The sequence below is a fragment of the Astyanax mexicanus genome, chromosome 1 (assembly GCF_023375975.1).
Source record: "Astyanax mexicanus isolate ESR-SI-001 chromosome 1, AstMex3_surface, whole genome shotgun sequence".
Lineage (NCBI taxonomy): Eukaryota > Metazoa > Chordata > Actinopteri > Characiformes > Acestrorhamphidae > Astyanax > Astyanax mexicanus.
In genome coordinates, this window is record NC_064408.1 from 6,460,778 (window position 1) to 6,486,035 (window position 25,258).

Consider the following 25,258-nt stretch of genomic DNA (forward strand, 5'->3'; position numbering starts at 1 on the left):
AGTACTGGGGCTCTGGGGTGTCCAAACTTTTGACCCGTGGCTCCATTACACACAGTGCTGGGGCTCTGGGGTGTCCAAACTTTTGACCCGTGACTCCATTACACACAGTGCTGGGGCTCTGGGGTGTCCAAACTTTTGACCCGCAGCTCCATTACACACAGTGCTGGGGCTCTGGGGTGTCCAAACTTTTGACCCGTGGCTCCATTACACACAGTACTGGGCTCTGGGGTGTCCAAACTTTTGACCCGTGGCTCCATTACACACAGTGCTGGGGCTCTGGGGTGTCCAAACTTTTGACCCGTGGCTCCATTACACACAGTGCTGGGGCTCTGGGGTGTCCAAACTTTTGACCCGTGGCTCCATTACACACAGTACTGGGGGGCCGGGGTGTCCAAACTTTTGACCTAATGCTGTTTTATCCCATAGCTGCTCCATTACACACAGTACTGGAGTTCTAGCTACCTGTCCTTCGATCTAGCTGCCGTCCTCCGAGTTGCCCCATTCATTCCAATGGGGCCACTTCGTACGACAATCGTACGAAATCCGTACGACGTAACTTTTCGTAACGCATATTTTCGGAAAGAGCTCAATAAGTTCTACAGGTCCTCAATTGGTTTCATCTTCGTATTTCAAAAATTGCGACGTCCACGGGCGTGCAAAGTTCTGCCCATTCATTTTCAATGGGCAAAAAAACGCGTACTTACGAAGTTTTTACGAAAAACGTAAGTCCGATCGGAAAGCTGTATACAAGCCCACCATTCCCGATATGGACGCACGTTTTCTCTTTTGAACGAAGTCGATATTTCGAAAACTGCGGCACTAGTTAACCGGACAAAAAACAGGTGGAATAATAATAATAATAATAATAATAATAATAATAATAAGAATAAGACTTAAGAAGAACAATACTGTGATTGCATTACTGCAATCACACTAATAATAATAAGAAGAAGAAGAATAAGACTTAAGAAGAACAATACTGTGATTGCATTACTGCAATCACACTAATAATAATAATAATAATAATAATAATAATAAGAAGAAGAAGAATAAGACTTAAGAAGAACAATACTGTGATTGCATTACTGCAATCACACTAATAATAAGAAGAAGAAGAAGAAGAAGAATAAGACTTAAGAAGAACAATACTGTGATTGCATTACTGCAATCACACTAATTAACTCTTGACGAGTTCAGCACAGCTGTTAACTGAAAGCCTGAAATTCCAGGTGACTCAACCTCATAAAGCTGACTGAGCAAATGTGCAAAACTGACATTTAAACAAGCGTTTCTACTTTGAAAACAAAAAATACAAAATTTAAGGTGTGTCCAAACATTTTAAATTGTATTGTATATCTCAAAGACCTGGGAATTAGTAGCATTTTAATTGTGGTTTAATCATTAGGTGCATTAGCCTTGTAGCGACCAAATAAAGTGGATGAATCAGACACTAAAATATGTCGTAACAAACTACATTTTCATTTTTCAGCCAAGTTTAATTTAGATTCCATTATTTTTAGGTATTTCTCTCTTTATTTTCACAGGAAAAGCCAGCAGCTCCCATCCACATTGAATGTATAAGTGATTGAGAATCAGTAAATCCACTTTTCGATGCTAATATCAGCTGTGATTAGGCAGAGTACGGACAGACAGACACAAATGCTTTCAGACTGAAAACACGCCTCACTAAAATCTTAATGTGTGTAGCTGCTGCCAGTACAGCGGCTGTTGTGTAATAACTGTTAAAACACAGGGGCACAGAAATGTAATATTAATGGGAATACGCTGCATTAATAATTCACAGTGTTACTGTTAAAAACACAGCCGGAAACACCACTTTACTTTAATACACTCCCTTTAACCCCTGTGCCATAATACAGCAGAAACAACAGAGCTGTGCAAAAGTATTGGACCCCTGAGAAAATTAAAGCTGCTGAAAAATCATTTTTTTTTCTTGTTTCAGATGGTCTAAACTGCTTTTTGAAGGTTTTTTTTTTTTTTTTTTTTTTTTTTGAAAATCTGGTCGTCTAGTTGAAAACATTCCCCACTGTTTCCATCCCTCATTTACTCCCATTCATTTTTAACATCATTGTACCCAACACATTGCCATAGTAACCACCTGGCAACAGCTTAGCAACTACCTAGGGACACCTCAGCATGCCATCAGTTATACAATATAGCAAGATCTTAGTAAACTGGTAGCAACACTTTAGCAACACCATAGCACCCAACACATTTCCATAGTGACCACCTGGCAACCAATTATCAACCATCTAGGAACACCTCAGCATGTCAACAGTTATACCATATAACAATATCTTAGCAAACAAATAGCAAAACCGTAGCAACAACCTAGCAACATCATAGTACCAAACACATTGCCATAGTAACCGTCTGGCAACAGCTTAGCAACCTTCTAGGGATACCTCAGCATGCCATCAGTTATACCATATAGCAAGATCTTAGTAAACTAATAGCAACACCTTAGCAACCACCTAGCAACACCATAGTACCCAACACATTGCCATAGTGACCATCTGGCAACCGATTATCGACCACCTAGGAACACCTCAGCATGCCAACAGTTACACCATATAATTGGTTAACATCTGATACACACAATGGCAACCTCCTAGCAACACCTTTGCAACTGTCCCCTTTCGTTAGCAGCTGCATAGCAACCAACAGCTTAGCAACAGCCTTAAAACACTTCTTAATAACCACCTAGCAGCACCATAGTACCCAACACATTGCCGTAGTGACCACCTGGTAACAGCTTAGCAACCTTCTAGAAACATTTCAGCATGCCAACAGTTATACCATATAGCAAGATCTTAGCAAACAGATATCAACACCTTTGCAACCACCTAGCAACACCATAGTACCCAACACATTGATATAGTGACCACCTGGCAACAGCTTATGAATATCATAGTACCCAACACATTGCCATAATGACCACCTGGCAACAGCTTAGCAACCTTCTAGGAACACCTCAGCATGCCAACATTTATACAATATAGCAAGATCTTAGCAAACAGCAACACCTAGCACCTGAAACTCATCTGGAACAAATTAGTACACATCTGGTCAACATCTGGTACACCGAGTGACAATCACCTAGCAACACCTTTGCAACCATCCCCATTCTTTAGCAGCCACATAGCAATCAGCAGCTTGGCACCGCCTAGCAACACTATAGTAACCAACACATTGCCAAAGTGACCACCAAGCAACACCTTAACAACTAACAGCTATGCCATAGCAACATCTTAGTAACTAACAGCTATGCCATGGCAACATCTTAGCCAATAACAGCTATGCCATAGCAACACCTTAGCAGATGCCAAGCAACAGGTTTAAAACCAGTTGGTCACCATTTAGCAACAGCATAAAGACCACATTGAATACCATGTTTAGCACTTGGCAGCCAAATAACAACACCTTAGCAACCACATAGCAACAGTTTTTAAGCCAGCTCGCCACCACTTAACAACAGCATAAATACGACCTTGGATACCATGCTGACCACTTAGCAACCACTTCATAACATCATAGCAACCACCATTACCATTTGCTGCCCAAGCGTTCTGCATGTTAATAAAATAAAAAAAAATGTGTTATATTTTATGTTTAAATATTTAAAAAATATATTAAAATAACATACAAGTGAATTTCTAAGAAACTAATTTCAGACATGAATCTTTAGTATATTTTAATGTATTGCAACAGTTGGTTAGAATATAAAATGCTCTATATAGATTATCATAAATTATATACTAGTGCATCTCAAAAAACTTGAATATCATTTAAAAGTTACTATATTTCAGTAATTCAGTTCAAAATTTGAAACTCATATATTATATAGATTTAATAAACACAGAGTGATCTATTTTAAGCTTTTATTTATTTTATTATTGATAATTGATAATTATGGCTTACAGCCAATGAAAACCCAAAAATTAGATATCTGTGTTGAGACCAATTGGTACTTCTGGCAGTGTGGGCAGTGTGCCAAGTCCTGCTGGAAAATAAAATCCTTGGACTTGATAGAACACAGTGGACCAACACCAGCGGATATTTTACCACCATAATAAAATCCAATAAAGCTGAACCTCAACAGTTATTTTATGATATAAAATATGGTGTATTTTTTTTTCTTTTTCAGAGCTCTTATACCTGCACTAATATAATCACGCAGGATTTATTACTTTATTTAAAAGGACCTTGCGTTTTAGTGGAGGTCCTTGGGCGCTCTGGGTGTCCAGATGGCGTCTCTATGGGCCAGTGAGTGCGGAGTGGACGGCTCCGGGGCTGATGGTCACTGAGGACAGAGCGGTGGATCTTCACTTATTCATGTGGTCGGCCGAGCTCCACGGGCGGAGCCCCCAGTGTTATTCATTATTACACCAGCTCCGGATTTATTCCAACACGGCTACTGCAGCCGCCTGCTAATCCTACACCGGTTCTTCTCTTCTTTTATTCAGATCTTCTCTTCGTTCTCTCTCTGTTTTTCTTTCAGCAGGTGGAGTCGGCGTGTTCGGGCACCAGGTAGACGCTGGACTGGAGGTGGATGACGAAAATCAGATGAAGTTCTACACAGAGCACAGAGGAAGACGCCGAAGCAAAGGTAAGATCTGTAAAATTAGTGAAGAAAATGAAACTGAAACACCTGTCATTTTAGTGTGGGAGGTTTCATGGGTAAACTGGAGCAGCCTGGTGGCCAATCTTCATTAATTGCACATTGCACCAGTAAGAGCAGAGTGTGAAGAGTGTTCAGTTATCAGGGTAAGAGCACAGTTCTGCTCTAAATATTGCAATGCACACAACATTATGGGTGACATACCAGAGTTCAAAAGAGGACAAATTGTTGGTGCACGTCTTGCTGGAGCATCTGTGACCAAGACAGCAAGTCTTTGTGATGCATCAAGAGCCACGGTATCCAGGGTAATGTCAGCATACCACCAAGAAGGACCAACCACATCCAACAGGATTAACTGTGGACGCTGTAAGAGGAAGCTGTCTGAAAGGGATGTTCTGGTGCTAACCCGGATTGTATCCAAAAAACATAAAACCACGGCTGATCAAATCACGGCAGAATTCAATGTGCACCTCAACTCTCCTGTTTCCACCAGAACTGTCCGTCACCACAATAAATTATTGTGCTCTAAAACCAGGTGTTTCCTTGTCCAAACCCTGTACATAATACATAATATAAGAATTTAAAAAATGGTAAAGTAGCAATGAAAAGTTAAATCTGATTTATGCTTTTCTATTTTCTCCTTCTGTTATTCGACTGAGGACAAATGATAGAGTCATCAAAATGCAGCACAGACCATTTCCTACTGCCCAGACTTTTCTTGGCATCATTTTACATTTACAGCCTCACAGCTCAGCACTGTTTTTATTAGTCAGCGTTCACAGCTATTGACTGAAGCAGATACAGCCATTCATTCAGAAACACAGTAAAAGTAAAAATCACTTCAAATGAACTCCAACTGTGTTCAATTTGTTCCATTTTCTACATTGTTAAAAGCTCAGAAATCATACAGGTTAATCAATGCTAGAAACATATTGACAGTAAGTACAAAATACAGAAAATAATAATTGTGAAAAATGTAAAATAATATTTACTGTCATTATTTTATATTAAAAATTAATTAGAAATTAGAAATAAAATAATAAATGTAAGCTGGACTGTTTATATACGTTTTTGTAAATACTCAATAATAGTGATAATATTTTTCTAGCAATGTTAAAAATTCAGTCTGACTTAAGCTAATTACAGTACACAATTTAGCAGCTGTAAAATAAATATGTAAAGATTAACATGTAATGAAAATAAAATGTATTAGTGGTTAAATGGCAATAGTAAAATTGCTGAACTGTGAATCTAATTTAATCTAATATATTATAATATCATATAATGCAAAGGTGAAATTCCACAAAATTATAATAAAATGAATATAATGTCAGAATTATAAGTTTTATCTAAAAAAGAGTTCAAAAACATAATTATTTAAACTTAATTTTAATAAACCTAATTTAATTAACTTAATAGAGTTTAACTCTTTTTTAGATAAAACTGTTAAATTCTGACATTATATTCGTTTTATTATAATTTTGTACTGTAATTAGCTTAAGTCATTAGCTGAATTTTTAACATTGCTAGAAAAATATTATCATTATTATTGAGAGAAATCTGATGATATTATGCATATTTAGTTATGAAAAACATCAGATTTAGTAAGAATGCTATTTAAATATAATTAACTAATGAACAAAAACAAATAGATTAAAAGTAAACATATGAATTAATGTTTTTTTTTTCAGTAGAAAAAAAAGAGAAAATCTGGGAAAACAAACAAACCAATGTAGGTACTTCCTTAAAATAAGGCTCCTTTATAAAGAGTTTAAAAATTATTATTATTATTGTTGTTATTAATTAGGTTATAAATACTTTATAAAGCATTAATAAATGGGTTGATATCGACTTATTTTTCTGAATATTTTCTTTTTTACTAAATACTGCAGAGAATGGAGGATGAGGAATCAGTACAAATCAGTACTATAATGCAAGAAGAAGAGAGACACATTTATTTTTACTTTTTTTTATTATCACAGAAAAGGGAACAGAGCTGCTGTATTGGTTTATTTCACTGTATGAATTATTTAAAGATGGTATTTCTAAGAAATAAAGCTTTTTTTTATTTTTTGTGAATACTATTCCTGTTGGCTGTGGGTTTGTTCGCGTCTCTAATTTACAGTGTGGTCTTTAAGTGAGCCGGGCGGCTGGACCCGGGCGGTTCCGTATCCGTCCCCCGGGGCGCTCTGCCCGCTCAGTGAACTTTTACAGCATGGAAATGTAGCGCTAACGAGTGCGGGAGACGGGAGGGATTTTATACAGGAGCCGGCGCTGCGCTGACAGGTGATGAGCCTCAGCCGTTGTTGCAGTTTTTTGTATCTCTTCTGTAAAAGTGTCGTCTCTAAACTGTACTGCTCAGCTAGTTTCAGGAGGTGTTTGGTCAGCAGCTTCTGTAGGAACACTGTCCAGTAATCTGGGGGGACAGGAAGCCACTGTGGAAGGACTCTGTGTGCTTCTGCTTCTGGACAGAAGCTATTGACCTCTGTAATTCCAAAAATACCAGACACCAGATGCCTTCAGTGTAAAAAGAACACTGTGAAATGTACAGTAAGTTGCTGGCAGCATTCGGCTAGCTGCTGTAGAAGGAGATAGGAAAATACATGCATTTGAATGAGTGGAACCTTAACCTTGGCAGGGTCTTTTGGCAGCATCCTGTGGGCAGTATCTTGTGGGTCTGGTGGGCAACATCTCATGGGCAATTTCCTTTGGGTAGCATCCTGTGGTCAGCACCCTGTGGGCAGCATCCTGTGGGCAGCATCCTGTGGGCAGCATCCTGTAAGGAGCATCCTGTGGGCAGTATCTTGTAAAGAGTGTCCTGTAAGAATTGTCCTGTCAGAAGTGTCCTTTAAGGAGCATCCTGTAAGGGGCAACATCTTATGGGCAGAAACCTGGGATAGCATCCTTTAGGCAGAGTGCTTTGGCAGCATCCTGTGGGCAGTATCTTGTGGGTCTGGTGAGCAACATCTTATGGGCAAATTCCTTTGGAAATCATTATTTGGGCAGCATCCTGTAAGGAGCATCATGTGGGCAGTATCTTGTAAGGAGTGTCCTGTAAGGAGTGTCCTGTCAGAAATGTCCTTTATGGAGCATCCTGTAAGGGGCAACATCCTATGGGCAGAAACCTGGGATAGCATCCTTTAGGCAGAGTGCTTTGGCAGCATTCTGGGGGCAGTATCTTGTGGGCAGCATCCTGTGAGCAGTATCTTGTGGGCAACATCTTGTGGGCAGCATCCTGTGGGCAGTGTCTTGCGGGCAACGTCTTGTTGGCAGCATTCTGTGGTCAGCACCCTGTGGGCAGCATCCTGTAAGGAGCATCCTGTGGGCAGTATCTTGTAAGGAGTGTCCTGTAAGGATTGCCCTGTCAGAAGTGTCCTTTAAGGGGCATCCTGTAAGGGGCAACATCCTATGGGCAGAAACCTGGGATAGCATCCTTTAGGCAGAGTGCTTTGGCAGCATCCTGTGGGCAGTATCTTGTGGGCAGCATCCTGTGGGCAGTATCTTGCGGGCAGCATCCTGTGGGCAGTATCTTGTGGGCAGCATCCTGTGGGCAGTATCTTGTGGGCAGCATCCTGTGGGCAGTATCTTGTGGGCAGCATCCTGTGGGCAGTATCTTGTGGGCAGCATCCTGTGGGCAGTATCTTGTGGGCAGTATCTTGTGGGTAGCATCCTGTGGGTAGTATCTTGTAGGCAGCATCCTGTGGGCAGTATCCTGTGAGAAGCATCCTGTGGGCAGCATCCTGTGGGCAGTATCCTGTGAGAAGCATCCTGTGGGCAGTATCTTGTAAGGAGTGTCCTGCAAGGATTGCCCTGTCAGAAGTGTCTTTTAAGGAGCATCCTGTAAGGGGCAACATCCTATGGGCAGAAACCTGGGATAGCATCCTTTAGGCAGCGTGCTTTGGCAGCATCTTGTGGGCAGTATCTTGTGGGCAGCATCCTGTGGGCAGTATAAAATGGTCAGCACCCTTTGAGCAGTATCTTGTGGGCAACATCTTGTGGGCAGCATCCTGTGGGCAGCATTCTGTAAGGAGCATCATGTGGGCAGAATCCTGTAGGCAGTAGCATTTGAGCAGCATCCAGTGGGCAGCATCCTGTAAGGAGCATCTTTTGGGCAGCATTGCCTGGGCAACATCCTGTGGCAGCATCCTTTGACAGTGTTTTTGGCAGCATCCTGTGGGTAGTATTTTGTGGGCTCTGTCTTGTGGGCAACATCTTATGGGCAGCATCCTTTGTGCAGCATCCTTAGAGCAGCATCCTTAGGGCAGCATTCTTTGACCAGCATCCTTAGGGCAGCATCCTTTGAGCAGCATCCTTTGAGCAGCATCCTTTGTGTAGCATCCTTAGGGCAGCATTCTTTGAGCAGCATCCTTTGACCAGCATCCTTTGTGTAGCATCCTTAGAGCAGCATCCTTTGTGTAGCATCCTTACGGCAGCATCCTTAGAACAGCATCCTTTAAGCAGCATCCTTTGTGCAGCATCCTTTGAGCAGCACTTTTTGGACAGCATCCTTTGACCAGCATCCTTTGGACAGCATCCTTTGTGCAGCATCCTTTAAGCAGCATCTTTAGGGCAGCATCCTTTGGGCAGCATCCTTTGACCAGCATATTTTGACGAGCATCATTTGACCAGCATAAATTGACCAGCATTCTTTGTGCAGCATCCTTTGAGCAGCATCCTATATCCACTGATGAAGGACTAGAAGATGATCAACACAAACTGTACAGTAACAGATGAGCTGGATACAATGTTTAAAAACTCCAGCAGCACTGCTGTATCTGACCCACTACCTGTACCAGCATAACACACACTAACACCTCATACACCACCACCATGCTAATCAGTGCTAATCACTGCAGTGCTGTGAATAATAATGATCCACCATTTAAATAAAAAATAGCTGCTTTTCATTTAAATGCACTCATGCAGCTTTTAGTAGTGTTGAAACGAATTGTAGATGCAGTGTAGGAGTAAAAATGGTTCCTAGACAAAATATATCCTCAGGTATTCTGGGATAAAGTGAGCTAACGTATGTTAAACTAACTCTGCTGTATAATATATGTGTACTCTGTAGCCTAGTTCATTTTTTAGGTTTTTGTTTACTGGTGGAAGCAAGAAACAGCAGAATTAAAATACTGTAAAAGAATCGAAATATAAAAGAAGCAGAATTCTGCTATGATCTCCATACACTCCCAAAGGAGAGAGATAAAGAGATAGAGAGCGAGAGAACCAGATTCTATCCTAACGAATGCAAAATATTATTTTTGCCCGTAAGGTACATTCATACAAAACCCATCATAACCAATCCCATATTCACCAAGTTCAAACTTACAGAAACAGAGCTCTGCTGCTTCGCAATGGTGCTTACGAAAAAAGAGTGATTTATTGGAGTGGAGTTGTGAGAAATATTAATGCTGACTGTTTAAAGGGTGAATGATGACAGCTGACAATCGGATGTCTTCCAGCTATGCAAATGTGTGATTTTGCATGCATGTAAATTGAGTTTAATTATGTGTTTGTTTGTTTGATTGGTTGGTTGGTTGGTTGGTTGCATGCATTCATTCATTTGTCATTAGGCAGGAACATTAATCATTGCACATGATTGGTTGAAGGGTTGAGGAAAAAGACCACTAAACATAAAGGATTGGCCAGAGCAAAGCTGATGTTTGACAATATTGGCTTAGACTTGGCAGTAGAGGTATAATTTGGCTGAATTTAGTTTATATTCAGCAACTGGTGATTTTTTAAAAGCAGCACAGGTTGATTCATATATTATACTTGGCAACTGGGGTGTTCACACATGCTGCTCAGGTCAACAAGAGCTTGGATCGGGCCCCAAGCCTGACCCGACCCGCCCCATAAACTGTTTTTGTGAGCCCGTGCTCGAGCCTGATTTAAACAAGACACTTACTTTTTTTAGTAGATCGTTAAAACTGAGCTTTTTAAAACTATTTTTAAAACAATTTTATAATGATGTTACTTAACACTTCAACACTTGAGAAGCATAGACCTATTATTTAAGAACAATGTTTATTAAGAACCAATCTCCTCGTCTACCCTAATGTAATTAACATTGTCTAAGAATATGAAAAACTTTCTGGAAAAAAAAAATATATATATATATATTTTAAACATATAGCCTTAGCGCAAAATATGTAAGACAACAATAAGGCTATGCACTGCACACTCATTAAACCAAAATAGACCAAGAACAATAACATAAAATACAGTGACTATTGTCTACTTTAATATAATTAACAATGTTTAGAAACATAAAACACTTTATGAACAATCTATTTTCCTATTTTAAGCATACAGCCTTAGTGCAAAACACATAAAACAGCAATAAGACTATGCTCGGACAAGTGGAGGAGCTGACGTGAGTGTTTCAGAGCTGTGTGATTATAACATTCTAACTTGTATAACATTTTATTGAAAACACAATTTGATTTGTTACTTTACTATATTGTGATTATTACAGTATAGCTTTATGTAAAATAAAAATAGCAGTAAAAAAACTGAGTTTGGGTCGGGTTGTTTCAGTCAGATATTCTAAGCTCTACAACTAACTATCACATTATACTTGGCAACATGGGCGTTACAACATTCTTCTTGTTCCATCTACTATATTATACTTGGCAACAGGGGTGTTACCACATGCTGCTCGAGCCAAATACCACACTATACTTGGCAACAGGGATGTTACCACAAGCAGATCAGACCAACTACCACATGCTGCTAGGGCCAACTACAATATTATACTTGGCAACTGGAGTGTTAACACATGCTGCTCGGTCTAGCTTCTATATTTTACTTGGCAACAGGGGTGTTACCACAAGCAGATCAGGCCAATTACCATATTATACTTGGCAACAGAGAAAGTGCCCAAATAGGTCCCCTTTAAATGAAGAAGTGCCTTAGATAGTGCCTTAAATGTGATGTGGTGCCCCATGGGTGCCCTTCACAATAGGCTAAACTGTATTTAATGGTATAATACAAAATATGTTGTGGTCAGTGATGGAACATCATTCCCAGGCAAAGCCCACCGTTATTCCTAGGAATCTGTCTCTCTTCTCATCAAGAGCCTTCATGTTGTCAGTATTTCAACTTCTTGCTGCTAAGGTGGGAATAAGACCCTCTGTAGATCACATCATTGAGCCATGGATTCTAGGTGGGCTTCCAATCAACTTCTATTGATAGGAATGTCTGCCCAAAGCGAATGTTCCTCTTGAGAACAAATCTCCACTTCATTTTCCTCCAAGATCAAGGCTTGCCGTCCATCCATACTTCACACATTTCCCTTGGTGTAGAGTTCACAGATGTTGAGATGAGATTGCTTATGCTTCAGTTTTGTATCAGTTCTGACTTACCAATGTACAAAATGGGGCCTCCATGGATTGCATCAATGATTTTTGCTGAATGAGTGGGCTTCCAATCAACTTCCACTGATCCGAAGGTTCGCCCAAAGCAAATATAATTCTTCCCAATAATGCCTTTTATGGTGTCAGATGTCCAACCTTGTGGTCTGAATCTTACAGATCCTTGAAGTCCTGTAAAGTGCAAGGTGTGGCGTCTATTGGATCATATCAATGAGCCTTGTGTTCTGGGCGGACATTCAATCATCTTCCATTGATTGGAAGCATTGCCCAAAAGCAATGCTTCACCATCTATCCACATCTGTCCAGATCTAAAATCCACAAATGTGGAGATGAAATTATACTGGAAAATTCTTTCTGGTTCAAATAAGCTTTGATCAAGTAATGTTAGTATGTAAGTTGCAAAAGAGGGCCTCTATGGATTGCATCAATGAGCCTTGGGTTCTGGGTGGGCTTCCAATTAATGTCCATTGATTGGAAGCTCTGCCCAAAGCAAGTGTAGCTCTCAAAAAACCCATCTCAACTTCATTTTCCTCTCTAAAAGCAACTGTCTGTCTTTTTATACTTACTTCTTCTTAGGAATTAAGTCAGAGAGTCCAAAAATGTAGAACTGAGATTGTTTAAACTGGTGAATTGTATCTGGCTTCATCCTGGTTTCGTCCTTTTTGTTCAATCTCATGTGTAAAATCAGCTCTAACCTTTTAAGGCATAACATCTGCAAGAACTCTAAAGGTATCTTTTAGTTTCTTGCACCAAGAGGTACAGTTTACTTGTAAGGTGCATTCTGAGGGGGAACCATGGATCACATCAATGAGCCTTGGGTTTACTCTCTAAAAGCAATTGTCAGTCCTTTCATACTTTTACTTCTTCTCAGGCATGGAGACAGAGATGTCAGAAGTGTCTTCTGTCTTTATCTTGGCTGTTTCAGCCATCAAGGTTTTTCATGTTGTCAAATTTTAACCACATGTACAGAATCAGCTCTAATATTTTGAGACTTCTAAACATGTCTTGAGGTATCTTCTGAAAGAATCTTAGAAGCAGCAGAGCTTTTAAGTCCTATATGGTGCAAGGTGAAGGCACTATGGATTACATCAATGAGCCTTGGGTTCTGGGTGGGCTTCCAATCAACTTCCATTAATTGGAAGCTCTGCCTGAAGCAAGTGTAGCTCTCAAAACCCATGTTAACTTCATTTTACTCTCTAACATCAACTCTCAGTCCTTTAATTCTTTCACTTCTTCTCAGGCATAACGTCAGAGAGGCCAAACATGTAGAACTGAGATTGCTTATGCTGATGAATTGTATTTTCTGTCTTTAGTTTGGCTGTTTTAGCCATCAAGGTCCTTCATGTTGCCAGTTGTTTAACCACATGTGCAGAATCAGCTCTAGTATTTGGAGGCTTCTAAAGGTGTCTTGGGGTCTGCCTGAAGCAAGTGTAGCTCTCAAAAACCACATCCTAACATCAGCTATCAGTCCTTTAATTATTTTACTTCTTCTCAGGCATGAAGTCATAAGGCCACAAGTGTCTTCTGTCTTTATCATGGCTGTTTCAGGCATCAAGGTCCTTCATGTTGCCAGGTTTTCAACCACATATGCAGAATCAGATCTAATATTTTGAGGCTTCTAAAGGTCTCATGTGGTATACTGTCCAAATATCTTAGTAGTATAACTTTTAAGGTGAAATCAACATGGATCACATCAATGAGCCTTTGGTTCTGGGTGGGCTTCCAGTCAACTTCAACCTCCAATTAATCCAAAGTGAGCATAGCTCTCAAAAATCCCATCTCAAAGTCCTTTATGTTGTCAGTTGTCTTCCCATGTTTCCCCCATTCATCATGGTTCTCCATGTTGTCAGTTTCCTTCCAATCCTTTTGCTGAATCAGATTCAACTTCTCAAGGTGTGGACTTAACAAGATCCATGGATTACATCAATGAACCTCGTGTTCTGGATGGGCTTTCGATCAACTTCCATTGATTAGAAGGTTTGTTCAATGATTTGCCCAATTGAAGTGCACCTCTTGAAAACTCATTTCCACTTAATTTTGCTCTTTGATAGCAGCTTTCTCTCTTTCAATTCATCCAGTTTTCCTCAGCTGTGGAGCCTGGGTGCACAGAAGTGTGGAGGTAAGATGGTTTATGCTGGTGAATTTTTTCTGGCTTGCTTTTGTTCTCTATGTCTTCATCTGAGCGGTTCGACCCATCCAAGTCCTTTTTGCTTTGTTTGTCATTTGTCTAGCCTGGTGGACTCCAAAAGACCAAACTGAAACACCTGTCATCATTTTAGTGTGGGAGGTTTCATGGCTAAATTGGAGCAGCCTGGTGGTCAATCTTCATTAGTTTCACATTGCACCAGTAAGAGCAGAGTGTGAAGGTTCAATTAGCAGGGTAAGAGCACAGTTCTACTCTAAATATTGCAATGCACACAACATTATGGATGACATACCAGAGTTCAAAAGAGGACAAATTGTTGGTGCACGTCTTGCTGGAGCATCTGTGACCAAGACAGCAAGTCTTTGTGATGTATCAAGAGCCACGGTATCCAGGGTAACGTCAGAGTACTACCAAGAAGGATGAACCACATCCAACAGGATTAACTGTGGATGCTGTAAGAGGAAGCTGTCTGAAAGGGATGTTCAGGTGCTAACCCGGATTGTATCCAAAAAACATAAAACCACGGCTGATCAAATCACAGCAGAATTCAATGTGCACCTCAACTCTCCTGTTTCCACCAGAACTGTCCGTCACCACAATCAATTATTGTGGTCTAAAAGCAGGTGTTTCAGTTTCATTGTCCAACCCCTGTATATCTTCTGCAAGATGCTCTATGCGGTGGGGACACCATGGATTACATCAATGAGTCCTGGACTCATTAATTGGAAGTTCTATCAACTTGTCTACCCTTGTTTCTTTCTGCTGAATCAGCTTTGACCTTCCAAGACGTCGACCTCACAAGATCTATGGATTGCATCAATGAAGGGATGGGCTTTCAATCAACTTCCATTGATTAGAAGGTTTGCCCAAAGCAAACTTTTGAGGTTTTGAATAGAGAAGACCTCTGAATATGTCCTGTGGTGCTTTACAGCAAGATGTTAGCTGTGAATCTTTTATATCCTGTAAGACATATGTATGAGGTGGGGCCTCCATGGATTGAATCAGTAAGCCTTGGACTTCCAGTCTACTTCCATTGATTGAAAGCTCTGCCAAAAGAAAGTCTACCTCTTGAGAGACCACCTCCTCTTTGGTTTGCCATCTCCACTCTCGTGTGATGGTTTACCTGATGTAGCAAAAACACTGAAGTGAAGTAGCAAGTCAAAAACACTGAAGTTAAGCAACAGGCCAAATACCACCTAGGTTTGTAAAGAGGGAAACAGTGAGCAAAGCGAGTGGCATGTTTCTCATTTATAATGAGAAATGTATAGATTTATTACAAAATGTGCATATATTTTGGCTGCTCAAAAAAAAAACAATTTGAGCTCTCAAAATTAAATAAAGGTCTTAAATAAAATTAGGGCCCACTACTATTCTGGTAGCATTAACTGCATTAACCCTGCATTGAGAAAGCTTACTGTACATTAACAGAAGCGCTTTTCTCACCCAAATAAATGGCTTTCAAGATGGCTTTTTTTTTTTTTTTTTTAAGAATTACAGTTTTATTTAGTTACCTGATGAAATAAAAAATGAAACATGGCGACACCCTTGGTCGTTACTATTGCTGCTTAAAATGTGCCTTATTGATAGTGCACTTTATAATCACTTGCACTTATAGTATGTAAAATACGGTATATAGGCCATTCCACCGAATGAGTCCCATAAACTTATTTTGTATCTTTTTTTTTTAACTCTGAATCTAATAACTCGTGTTTTTAACTATTTAAAACATGTACTGGTCAAACTCAGGCAGCTTTACTTAATTTTCTTGAAGGTTTCTAATCCAAAGTTGGTTGCAAAACTCATGTGACATTTAAAAAGCAGTCCACTAATTCATTTGATTTTCTCTCAAGAAAGTCTTTATTTTAAATAAATGGTTGACTGCATGTTCAAATAATTGATATTTATGACAAAAAAACACTCCTGTTACTGGAACACACTCCTGTTACTCCTGTTAATGGCACTCACATCTTTTACTGGAAACTCACTCCTGTTACTGGAACTCACTCCTGTTAATGGCACTCACTCCTGTTAATGGCACTCACTTCTTTTACTGGAAACTCACTCCTGTTACTGGAACTCACTCCTGTTAATGGCACTCACTTCTTTTACTGGAAACTCACTCCTGTTACTGGAACGCACTCCTGTTACTGGCACTCACTTCTTTTACTGGAAACTCACTCCTGTTAATGGCACTCACTCCTGTTAATGGCACTCACATCTTTTACTGGAAACTCACTCCTGTTACTGGAACTCACTCCTGTTACTGGAACTCACTCCTGTTAATGGCACTCACTTCTTTTACTGGAAACTCACTCCTGTTACTGGAACTCACTCCTGTTAATGGCACTCACTCCTGTTACTGGCACTCACTTCTTTTACTGGAAACTCACTCCTGTTACTGGAACTCACTCCTGTTAATGGCACTCACTTCTTTTACTGGAAACTCACTCCTGTTAATGGCACTCACTCCTGTTAATGGCACTCACTTCTTTTACTGGAAACTCACTCCTGTTAATGGCACTCACTCCTGTTAATGGCACTCACTCCTGTTAATGGCACTCACTTCTTTTACTGGAAACTCACTCCTGTTACTGGAACTCACTCCTGTTACTGGCTACAGGCAGCAAAGGTAGCATGTTAATCACATCATTTAACAGGAAGATTAAGGCACCTGGTGATTGGTTGGAAAATTAAGTGATGCAGATTTAGAGTCTCCTGGTAGAACTTTTACATGGTGCTTTAATTTCCACTACATTTTGCTGTTATTCGGCAACTTCCTGTACTTCCACACCTTCCTCCTGTTACTGGAGCTCACTCCTGTTACTGGCTACAGGCAGCAAAGGTAGCATGTTAATCACTTTATTTAACAGGAAGATTAAGGCACCTGGTGATTGGTTGGGAAACTAAAGTGATGTAGCATTAGTAGTGATGTCTCCTGGTAGAACTCTCAGAAGATGCTTCCATTTCCACTACATTTTGCTCTTTTTTGGCAACTTCCTGTCTTTCCACACCTCCATTTTTTCTCAGGCATGAACTCAGAGAGGCCACAGGAGTGGAGATGAGACTGTTTATGCTGTTGCATTGTGTCTGGTCTGCTTATGTCCTCTATGTCTTTAGCTCTGCTGTTCCACTCATCCTGGTTCTTTATGTTGTCAGTTTTGCTTAGCTTATGTTTACTAAGGGACTGATTTCTCCTCTCGTTCTCCCGGCCAGAGGCTCATCCCTCTCTCCAGGGCCTTTTCCCTTTGAAAACAATGCAGCACAGATAATAATGGGCAAATCTTTTTTTTCCTCCCTCCCTGCTCTCCCCTTTGTCGCCTTGTTCGGGTCGGGGTTGTTATTTTTAGAGTTACTGGACTGCAGAAACAAGTTGTGGGATATGGATAATTATCCCGGCTGCGGGGACATTGTGACCCTTTTAGAGAGGCGATTAGCCTGAAATTAACACAGTGGTCACTTTGAGAAAGAACAAATGAAGAAAGGCACTAAGCCAGAGGTGAGGAAACTGGGCTAGGACCTCATATCAGTGTTCTCTTAAACAAGAAAGGTCGCTAACACTTTATCTGGGTGGCCCATTATACTGTAGATTCCTCATAGATGCTCAACTAACAATCAAATTAATGTATATTAAATGCAACTGAACTCTCAGTTGCAATGTAAATGATTCCCTGCAGAATCTAACCCAACACCGGACTCTAAACCCAAGCCTAACCTCAACCATGAAGCAATCCTAAACCCTAACCCTAAACTTTAAATGTAACCATAAAACTGACCCTAGGCCTGAACTTCAAATCTAACAATAAACAACAATAAACCTAACCATAGAATTTTAAGATTAGAGTTTGAGTTCTCACCCTAAACCTAATCCTAAACCTAACCTCAGCCATGAATCAATCCTACAACCTTACAAAACCCCTTACCCCAAACTTTAAATCTAATCCAAAACCTAACTCTCAACCATGAATCAACTGTAAACTTCAGCTCTAACCCAAACTTATCCTCAACTCCTAAATCAAAGCTAACCCTAACCCTAAATTTGAACTCTAACCATAAGCCTTAACTGTAAATCTAACCCCAAGCCTTACCCTAAGCCTAAACTTTAATTCTAACCCTAAGCCTAAACTTTAATTCTAACCCTAAGACTAACCCTAAGCCTAAACTTTAAATCCAACACTAAGCCTAAACTTAAAAATCTAACCCTAAGCCTAAACTTTAAATCTAACCCTAAACATTAACTTTAAATCTAACCCTAAGCCTAATCCTAAGCCTAAACTTTAAATTCAACACTAAGCCTAAACTTTAAATCTAACCCTAAGCCTAAACTTTAAATCTAACACTAAGCCTAAACTTTAAATCTAACCCTAAGCCTTACCCTAAGCCTACACTTTAAATTTAACCCTAAGCTTAAACTTTAAATCTAACCCTAAATCTAACCCCAAGCCTAAACTCAACAATGGGTCAACCCTAAAACCTAACTCTAACCTTATTTTAAAATGTAAATCTAACACTAAGCCTAAATTTTAAATCTAACCCTAAGCCTAACCCCAAGCCTTAAATTTAAATCTAACCCTAAGACTAACCCTAACCCTAACCTTAACCAAGAATCAACCCTAAAACTCAGCCCTAAACCTAAGCCTAACCCTAAACTTTAAATCTAACCCTAAGACTAATCCTAACCCAACCTCAATCAGGAAACAATGCTAAACTCAGCCCTAACCCAAAACCTAATTCTAAGCCTAATCTCAACAATGAATCAACCCTAAAACCTAATCCTTATCCTAAACTTTAAATCTAACCCTAAACTTTAAATCTAACCCTAAGCCTAACCTTAACCATAAATCAACCCTAAAACTCAGCCCTTACCCAAACCTTATGCTATACTCTAAATCTAACCCTAAGCTTAACTTTAACCATAAATCAACCCTAAAACCCAACCTTAAACCAAACCTTGCACAGATAAAACTTAACCATATGCCCAACCATTACCATGAATCAACCCTAAAACTCAGCCCTAACCCAAACCTTATTCTATACTTTTAATCTAACCCTAAACCCTAACGTTAATCATGAATTAACCCTAAATCCTAACTTTAAACCAAACCTTGCACAGATAAAACTTAACCCTAAGCCTAACCTTTACCATGAATCAACCCTAAAACTCAGCCCTAGCCCAAAAAAATTCTAAACTTTAAATCTAACCCAAAGCCTAACCCCAAGCCTTAACTTTAAATTTAACCCTAAGCTTAACTTTAATCATAAATCAACCCTAAAACTCAGTCCTAACCCATACCTTATTCTGTACTTTAAATCTAACCCTTAACCCTAACTTTAACCATAAATCAACCCTAAAAACCAACCTTAACCCAGACCTTGCACAAATAAAACTTAACCCTAAGCCTAACCTCAACCATAAATCAACCCTAAAACTCAGCCCTAACCCAAACCTTATGCTATACTTTAAATCTAACCTTAACCCTAACTTTAACCATAAATCAACCCTAAAACCCAACCTTAACCCAGACCTTGCACAGATAAAACTTAACCCTAAGCCTAACCTCAACCATAAATCAACCCAACCTCAATCAGGCCCTCAACTCAGCCCTAACCCAAACCTTATGCTATACTTTAAATCTAACCCAAAGCCTAACCCCAAGCCTTAACTTTAAATTTAACCCTAAGCCTAACCTCAACAATAAATCAACCCTTCAACCTGACCCAGACCTTAACCTTATATTAAACTTTAAACTTTGAATATAACCCTAAGCCTAACCTTAACCATTAATCAACTCTAAAACTCAGCCCTAACTCAAAAAAATACCCTAACCTTTAAATTTAAACCTAACAATAAGCTTAATCTTAACCATGAATCAACCCTTAAACCTAACTCTACCTGAACTTTAAAGTTGAAAACTAAACCAAATATACAAAGTAGAAAATCAGTTAAATAAAGAAAGACATTAAACATTAATAAAGTAAAACATTGCATGAGAAGGTGTGTCCCAATATTTATATGGTACTGTAAATTAACCATTTCATTATATTAAGTAAATCAATTAAAATGCAATTAAACCTAATAAATATGATAGTAAATTCAAGTATTGTAGTGAAGTGACCATGATAATGTCTTCTAGAAGTTAAGTAGATTGTGTGAGGAAATGGAGCTGTAGTTGCCTCTGTTGTGAGAGCAGGGTGTGTGAAGCATTTCTTGTTAAGAAAGGTGTTTAAACCTAATGACTCTCGGAGGAAAAGCTCGGGCTCACGGCTGCCCAAGTTCACACTGTTCTAATTGAGCTGATCTGCATCAGAAAATAGACTTTAGAATTGCAATAGGCTCATTGGCTGCTGTTTCTAATCTGGAACATGGCTTTCTTATTGGGTGAACTTGCCTGACCTCGGAGTGCAGGGGATTTTTAATATCTTTAAAATGGATTTTTGATTAATTTCTGGTGAATAATTTGATTCATGCATGCCTGGACACTGCAGTGATTTCTCTCAACAGTTCCCACAATATATTATTTAATAGCCCGGAATGAAAGTTGCATATAGTCCAGGACAAATGTGCAGAACTACGGCCATTACATTAGAATAAGAAATATATGTAATTATAACTTTCTATCTAACATCCATTATCCAGTTTTTCAGCTCCACTGATCATAAAGGAGCACTCTGTAGTTCTACAGTAATTACAGACTGTAGTTCTGTATCTGTTTCTCTGTATATTTTAATATTATCCTCATTTTACTCTGTTCTTCCATACTCAGAACCCAACAGCACAACTTAACTGTGTTAACTACATTTTTGGAAAGCTGAGTTTAATTTTACTACTAACCACAACCAGGCCTGATTACTGCCAGACCTAAATAGCTGCCAGACTTAAATAGAAACTTTCTGACAACATAAATCAAAAACAGATAAGAAAACAAAGTCATTGATCATCTATCAGTCTGGAATATATTATAAAGTCATTTCTAAAGCTTTGAGACTCCAGAGAACCACAGTGATTCACTATTATTATTCACTAATGAAGAAAAAAACATGGAACACTGGTGAACCTTCCCAGGAGTGACCGGCCGACCGACTGAAATTACTCCAAAAGGGCATGAAGAACTCATCCAGGAGATCCCAAAAGAACCCAGAACTACATTTAAAGAACTGCAGGATCTCACTCACCTCAGTTAAGATCAGTGTTAATGATTCAATAATAAAGAATAATAAGAGACTGGGTGAAAATGGTCTCCATGGGAGAGTTTCAAGATAAAAAAACATTGCTCATCAAAAACACCACAACCACCCGTCTCACATTTACCAACTAACATCTTGATGATCTCCAGAACTTTGGGTAAATATTCTTTACAGGACTGACGAGACAAAAGTGGAGCTTTTTGGAAGGTGCGTGTCCCGTCGTTACATCTGGCATAAAACTAATAAACTAACACATAATACCAGAAAAAGAGCATCATACTGAATGATGTAAAACATGGTGGTGGTAGTATGTGTGTGTGATGATCTGGGGCTGCTGGATAATTTGCTGTAATAGATTTTTACCAGACAATCCTGAAGGAGAATCAGAATCCATCCATCTGTTCCTTACTGACCTCAAGCTCAGGTGTACTTGGGTTCTAGCAGGAAAACTCTAGAGACAAAGTGCAGCAAGAAGATTTATTACAATAAGCACGTATGACAATTATAAATAGCGTAAATATAGTCTTTGGCTAAAGCCCCGTCGAAAGCCCAGGTCTGCAGCGTCTGAATCCTGCAGATCCTGCCAATCCCCTGGGCAACCGGCGGGACCGAACTGGAGGCGGTGGGGAAGGAGGAGGGCGAAACGACAGTCGGCGTCTGCAAGCAGGGGAGAACAGGTATGAGGGAGGTCTTATAAGGACAGGTGGGAGTTGGTGATTGGCTGAGAAAAGTGGCGTGATTTCGAGTTTCCCGCTAGAACCTGCGCGGAGCTTCCAGTTCTAGCAGGAAAACTCTAGAGACAAAGTGCAGCAAGAAGATTTATTACAATAAGCACGTATGACAATTATAAATAGCGTAAATATAGTCTTTGGCTAAAGCCCCATCGAAAGCCCAGGTCTGCAGCGTCTGAATCCTGCAGATCCTGCCGTATAGGTACGGCGGGGGCGGAGCCAATCCCCAAAATATGAAAAAACATATTTACCCACAGGAGGATCCTTTACCTGGTTCAGGAAGTCTGAAAGGTAAAAACAGTTATACACAGGCTTAAAAAGGTGTTTACTATTTAAATCTCTCATTCGCTGGGTACATATATGCTGTATTTATTTGCGCTTATTTTACAATAGCATAGGTTTATTAGGTTCGTTGTAAACGAAGTACTTGTAGAACTTGAGCTTGTTTAAATGCGTATGATAAGCATAAGTGTGATGGCATACGGACTACCAATACTTTAATCCTTGCGGGGCACAACTTCTGGAAGCAGTCTCTGCAAACGGAGACAGAGTCCGGATGAGTATAGAAGCGGGCGTGGCCCGTAGCGCAGCAACGCGGACTACGAGTCCAATGGGTATAAAATGCGGGCACGGCCCGATGCGCAGCAAAACGCGGACTACGAGTCCAAGGATATAAGAGCGGGTACGCCCCGCAGCGCAGCAAAACGCGGACTACGAGTCCAATGTATGAGAGCGGGCACTGCCCGCTGCGCAGCAAAAACTCAGCCTATGAGTCTAATTAGCATATGAGCGGGCACGGCCCGAATTGATATGTAGGAAGATAAGGAGTAGGAAGTATAATTTGAGCGAGCGCGGGCTGCCGTGACATTATGAGCAGCAATAATATGACGTTTGTATAAAATATTAACGACCGCCTCCAGTTATTTGCAGTAAAATAGAAGTATAAATAGATATAAATACGTACCTAGATAGCTTTACTCAGAGACATCTGGGCATCCCGAACAAGATGTTTGTCTGGTCTTATGTATGATTCGTATGATGCTGAAGTCCATCGTCCGAGGGCCTTAATTGATGATATTGGTAGACCAATTTGTGCAGCAGTAGTGGCAGCACCGATTCTGAATGAGTGCCCAGTATAAAGTGAAGGTGAAAGGGAGCATTTTTTAAGAACGCGAGACAGGTGCTCTCTAAACCAGTGCTTAGTCATCGGAAGACCATTGGGAAGTATGAAAAGAGGTGCAGCAGAAGTATGAGGGTGAGATGTGAGATAGCGTACCATAGAGTCGAAAGGGCAAAGTGAACCATTTAGTTTTGTGATAGTTATAGTGACGCCTTTCCTCATGGGGTCTGATTTGGAATGTTTGAGAAAAATGTTGTAGTGCGTGGGTGAAAAGCTAATGTCCGAGTATGCTAAATCATGTTTATGATCAAAAGACTGAGTGTTACAAGAGAATTCCCCAGGACGCATGAAACCATAAAAAGCCATGAGAAACACGGCCTCCAGGAGATTATTTATGTAATTTGAGAACATTCCCTCGCGAAGAGCAGAAATTAACTTTTGCAAAATATCTGGTGTTATTGGCAAACGTTTGTCGGGAGTGCGTTTATATGTTTTAGTCAAGCCTTTAAGAAGCAGACGTATGGCTGAATTAGAAAACAGACTGGAAAAGCTCGGATCATAGCATCTAGCATTAAATTGAACGCCGGCGAGCATTCTGCGGATCGTAGGTATTGTTACGTTTCGTGTCTGAAAATTATGTACTATAAATGCACAAACGGTAGATATGAGTACGGGGTAGATGGGAATGTTTAAAGACAGACAAAAAAGAGTGAATAAAGACCACGTAGATTTATAAGCTTTCAGAGTAGCTGGTGATAAGCCGATAGACATATAATAGGAAGCTGACAGTAGCAGTGACGAGTAGAATTTATTCAGTCTAAAATTATCTGCTGAAGAGGAGGGCAAGGTGTTGGATCCTGATGTGCTGCCGGGCATAGGCGTCGGAATTCCTGAAATCGAAATCGAGACAATGCATCAGCTATGGCGTTATGGTGGCCCGGTATGTGTTCAGCTCTGATTATAAAATTATGCATGACGGATTGCCAGATTAGACGTCTCAGAAACGACATGATAGATAGGCATGAAGATCTTCCTTTATTGATAATGGAAACCACTGCTTCGTTATCGCAAAATATGGTGATGCGCTTTCTGGACCAAGACTCACCCCATAAAACGCTAGCTACGACCACGGGATACATTTCGTACAAGGCCGATGAGGCAGATCCGAGGGCGATGTCAGAAAAATTAGAAGGCCATTTTTCTGCAAACAATTGCCCTCGGAAATAACCCCCAAAACCAACGGAGGGAGCGGCGTCAGTGAAGAAACTCAAGGAATTGGAGGACTGGAACGCATCGTCATAAAAAAAAGACACGCCGTTCCAGCGGCCGAGGAGACGGGACCAGAACCGCAGATCAGATCTGCAGCCCTCGTCCAGGGCCACGATATCACGGAGGCCAGATACAGAGTGTGCGCAATGCAGAAGACGGGAAATAAAGGAACGGCCTTGAGGCACGACGCGCATAGCGAAATTAAGGTGACCGAGGAGGGAAAGAAGATCTCGCTTAGAGACGACAGCCAGCGAATTAAAAGAAGCCAACAGCGAACGGATCCTAGACAATTTAACCTCAGGGAGAGACGCCTGCATGCAGACCGAATCCAAAAATATGCCCAAAAATTCCAATTGCGTGGACGGGCCGACGCACTTAGCAGCAGAGAGAGGCACGCCTATACCATGAAAAACGCGAGTCAGCACATCCAAAGCTGAGCGGCGGGGGGACGGGAAATCAACGAGCAGGAAATCATCCAGCAAATGCAGAACGAAAGGCACAGACATTCAACAGGATCCAACACAGAGCCTCAGACAGGGCGTCAAATATACGCGGACTACTCCGGCAGCCGAAAGCAAGCCTGACGGCAAAATAGAATTTAGAAGCCCACTTCACGCCGAAAAGGGGCCAGTCAGACGGATGAATCGGGATAATTTTGAAAGCGTCCGTCACATCAGCTTTGGACAGCAATGCACCGCGGCCAGCGATCTTGATTAAACGGATAGCATCGTCAACCGAAGCGTAAAACAGAGAAAAGGGTCGTAGAGGAATGCAATCGTTAACGCTAGAAAC

At 40.4% G+C, this 25,258-nt stretch overlaps 1 protein-coding gene across 1 annotated transcript in view; it reads left to right on the plus strand.

The window, feature by feature from the left end:
* The window catches only part of LOC103040661 (astrotactin-2), a 1,082,674-nt gene that overhangs the window by 583,157 nt on the left and 474,259 nt on the right, over positions 1–25,258 (plus strand). The window contains exon 5 of the mRNA XM_049465818.1: positions 4,523–4,630. Within this exon, the coding sequence (XP_049321775.1) occupies positions 4,523–4,630 (108 nt within the window). The remainder of the gene's footprint in view (positions 1–4,522; positions 4,631–25,258) is intronic.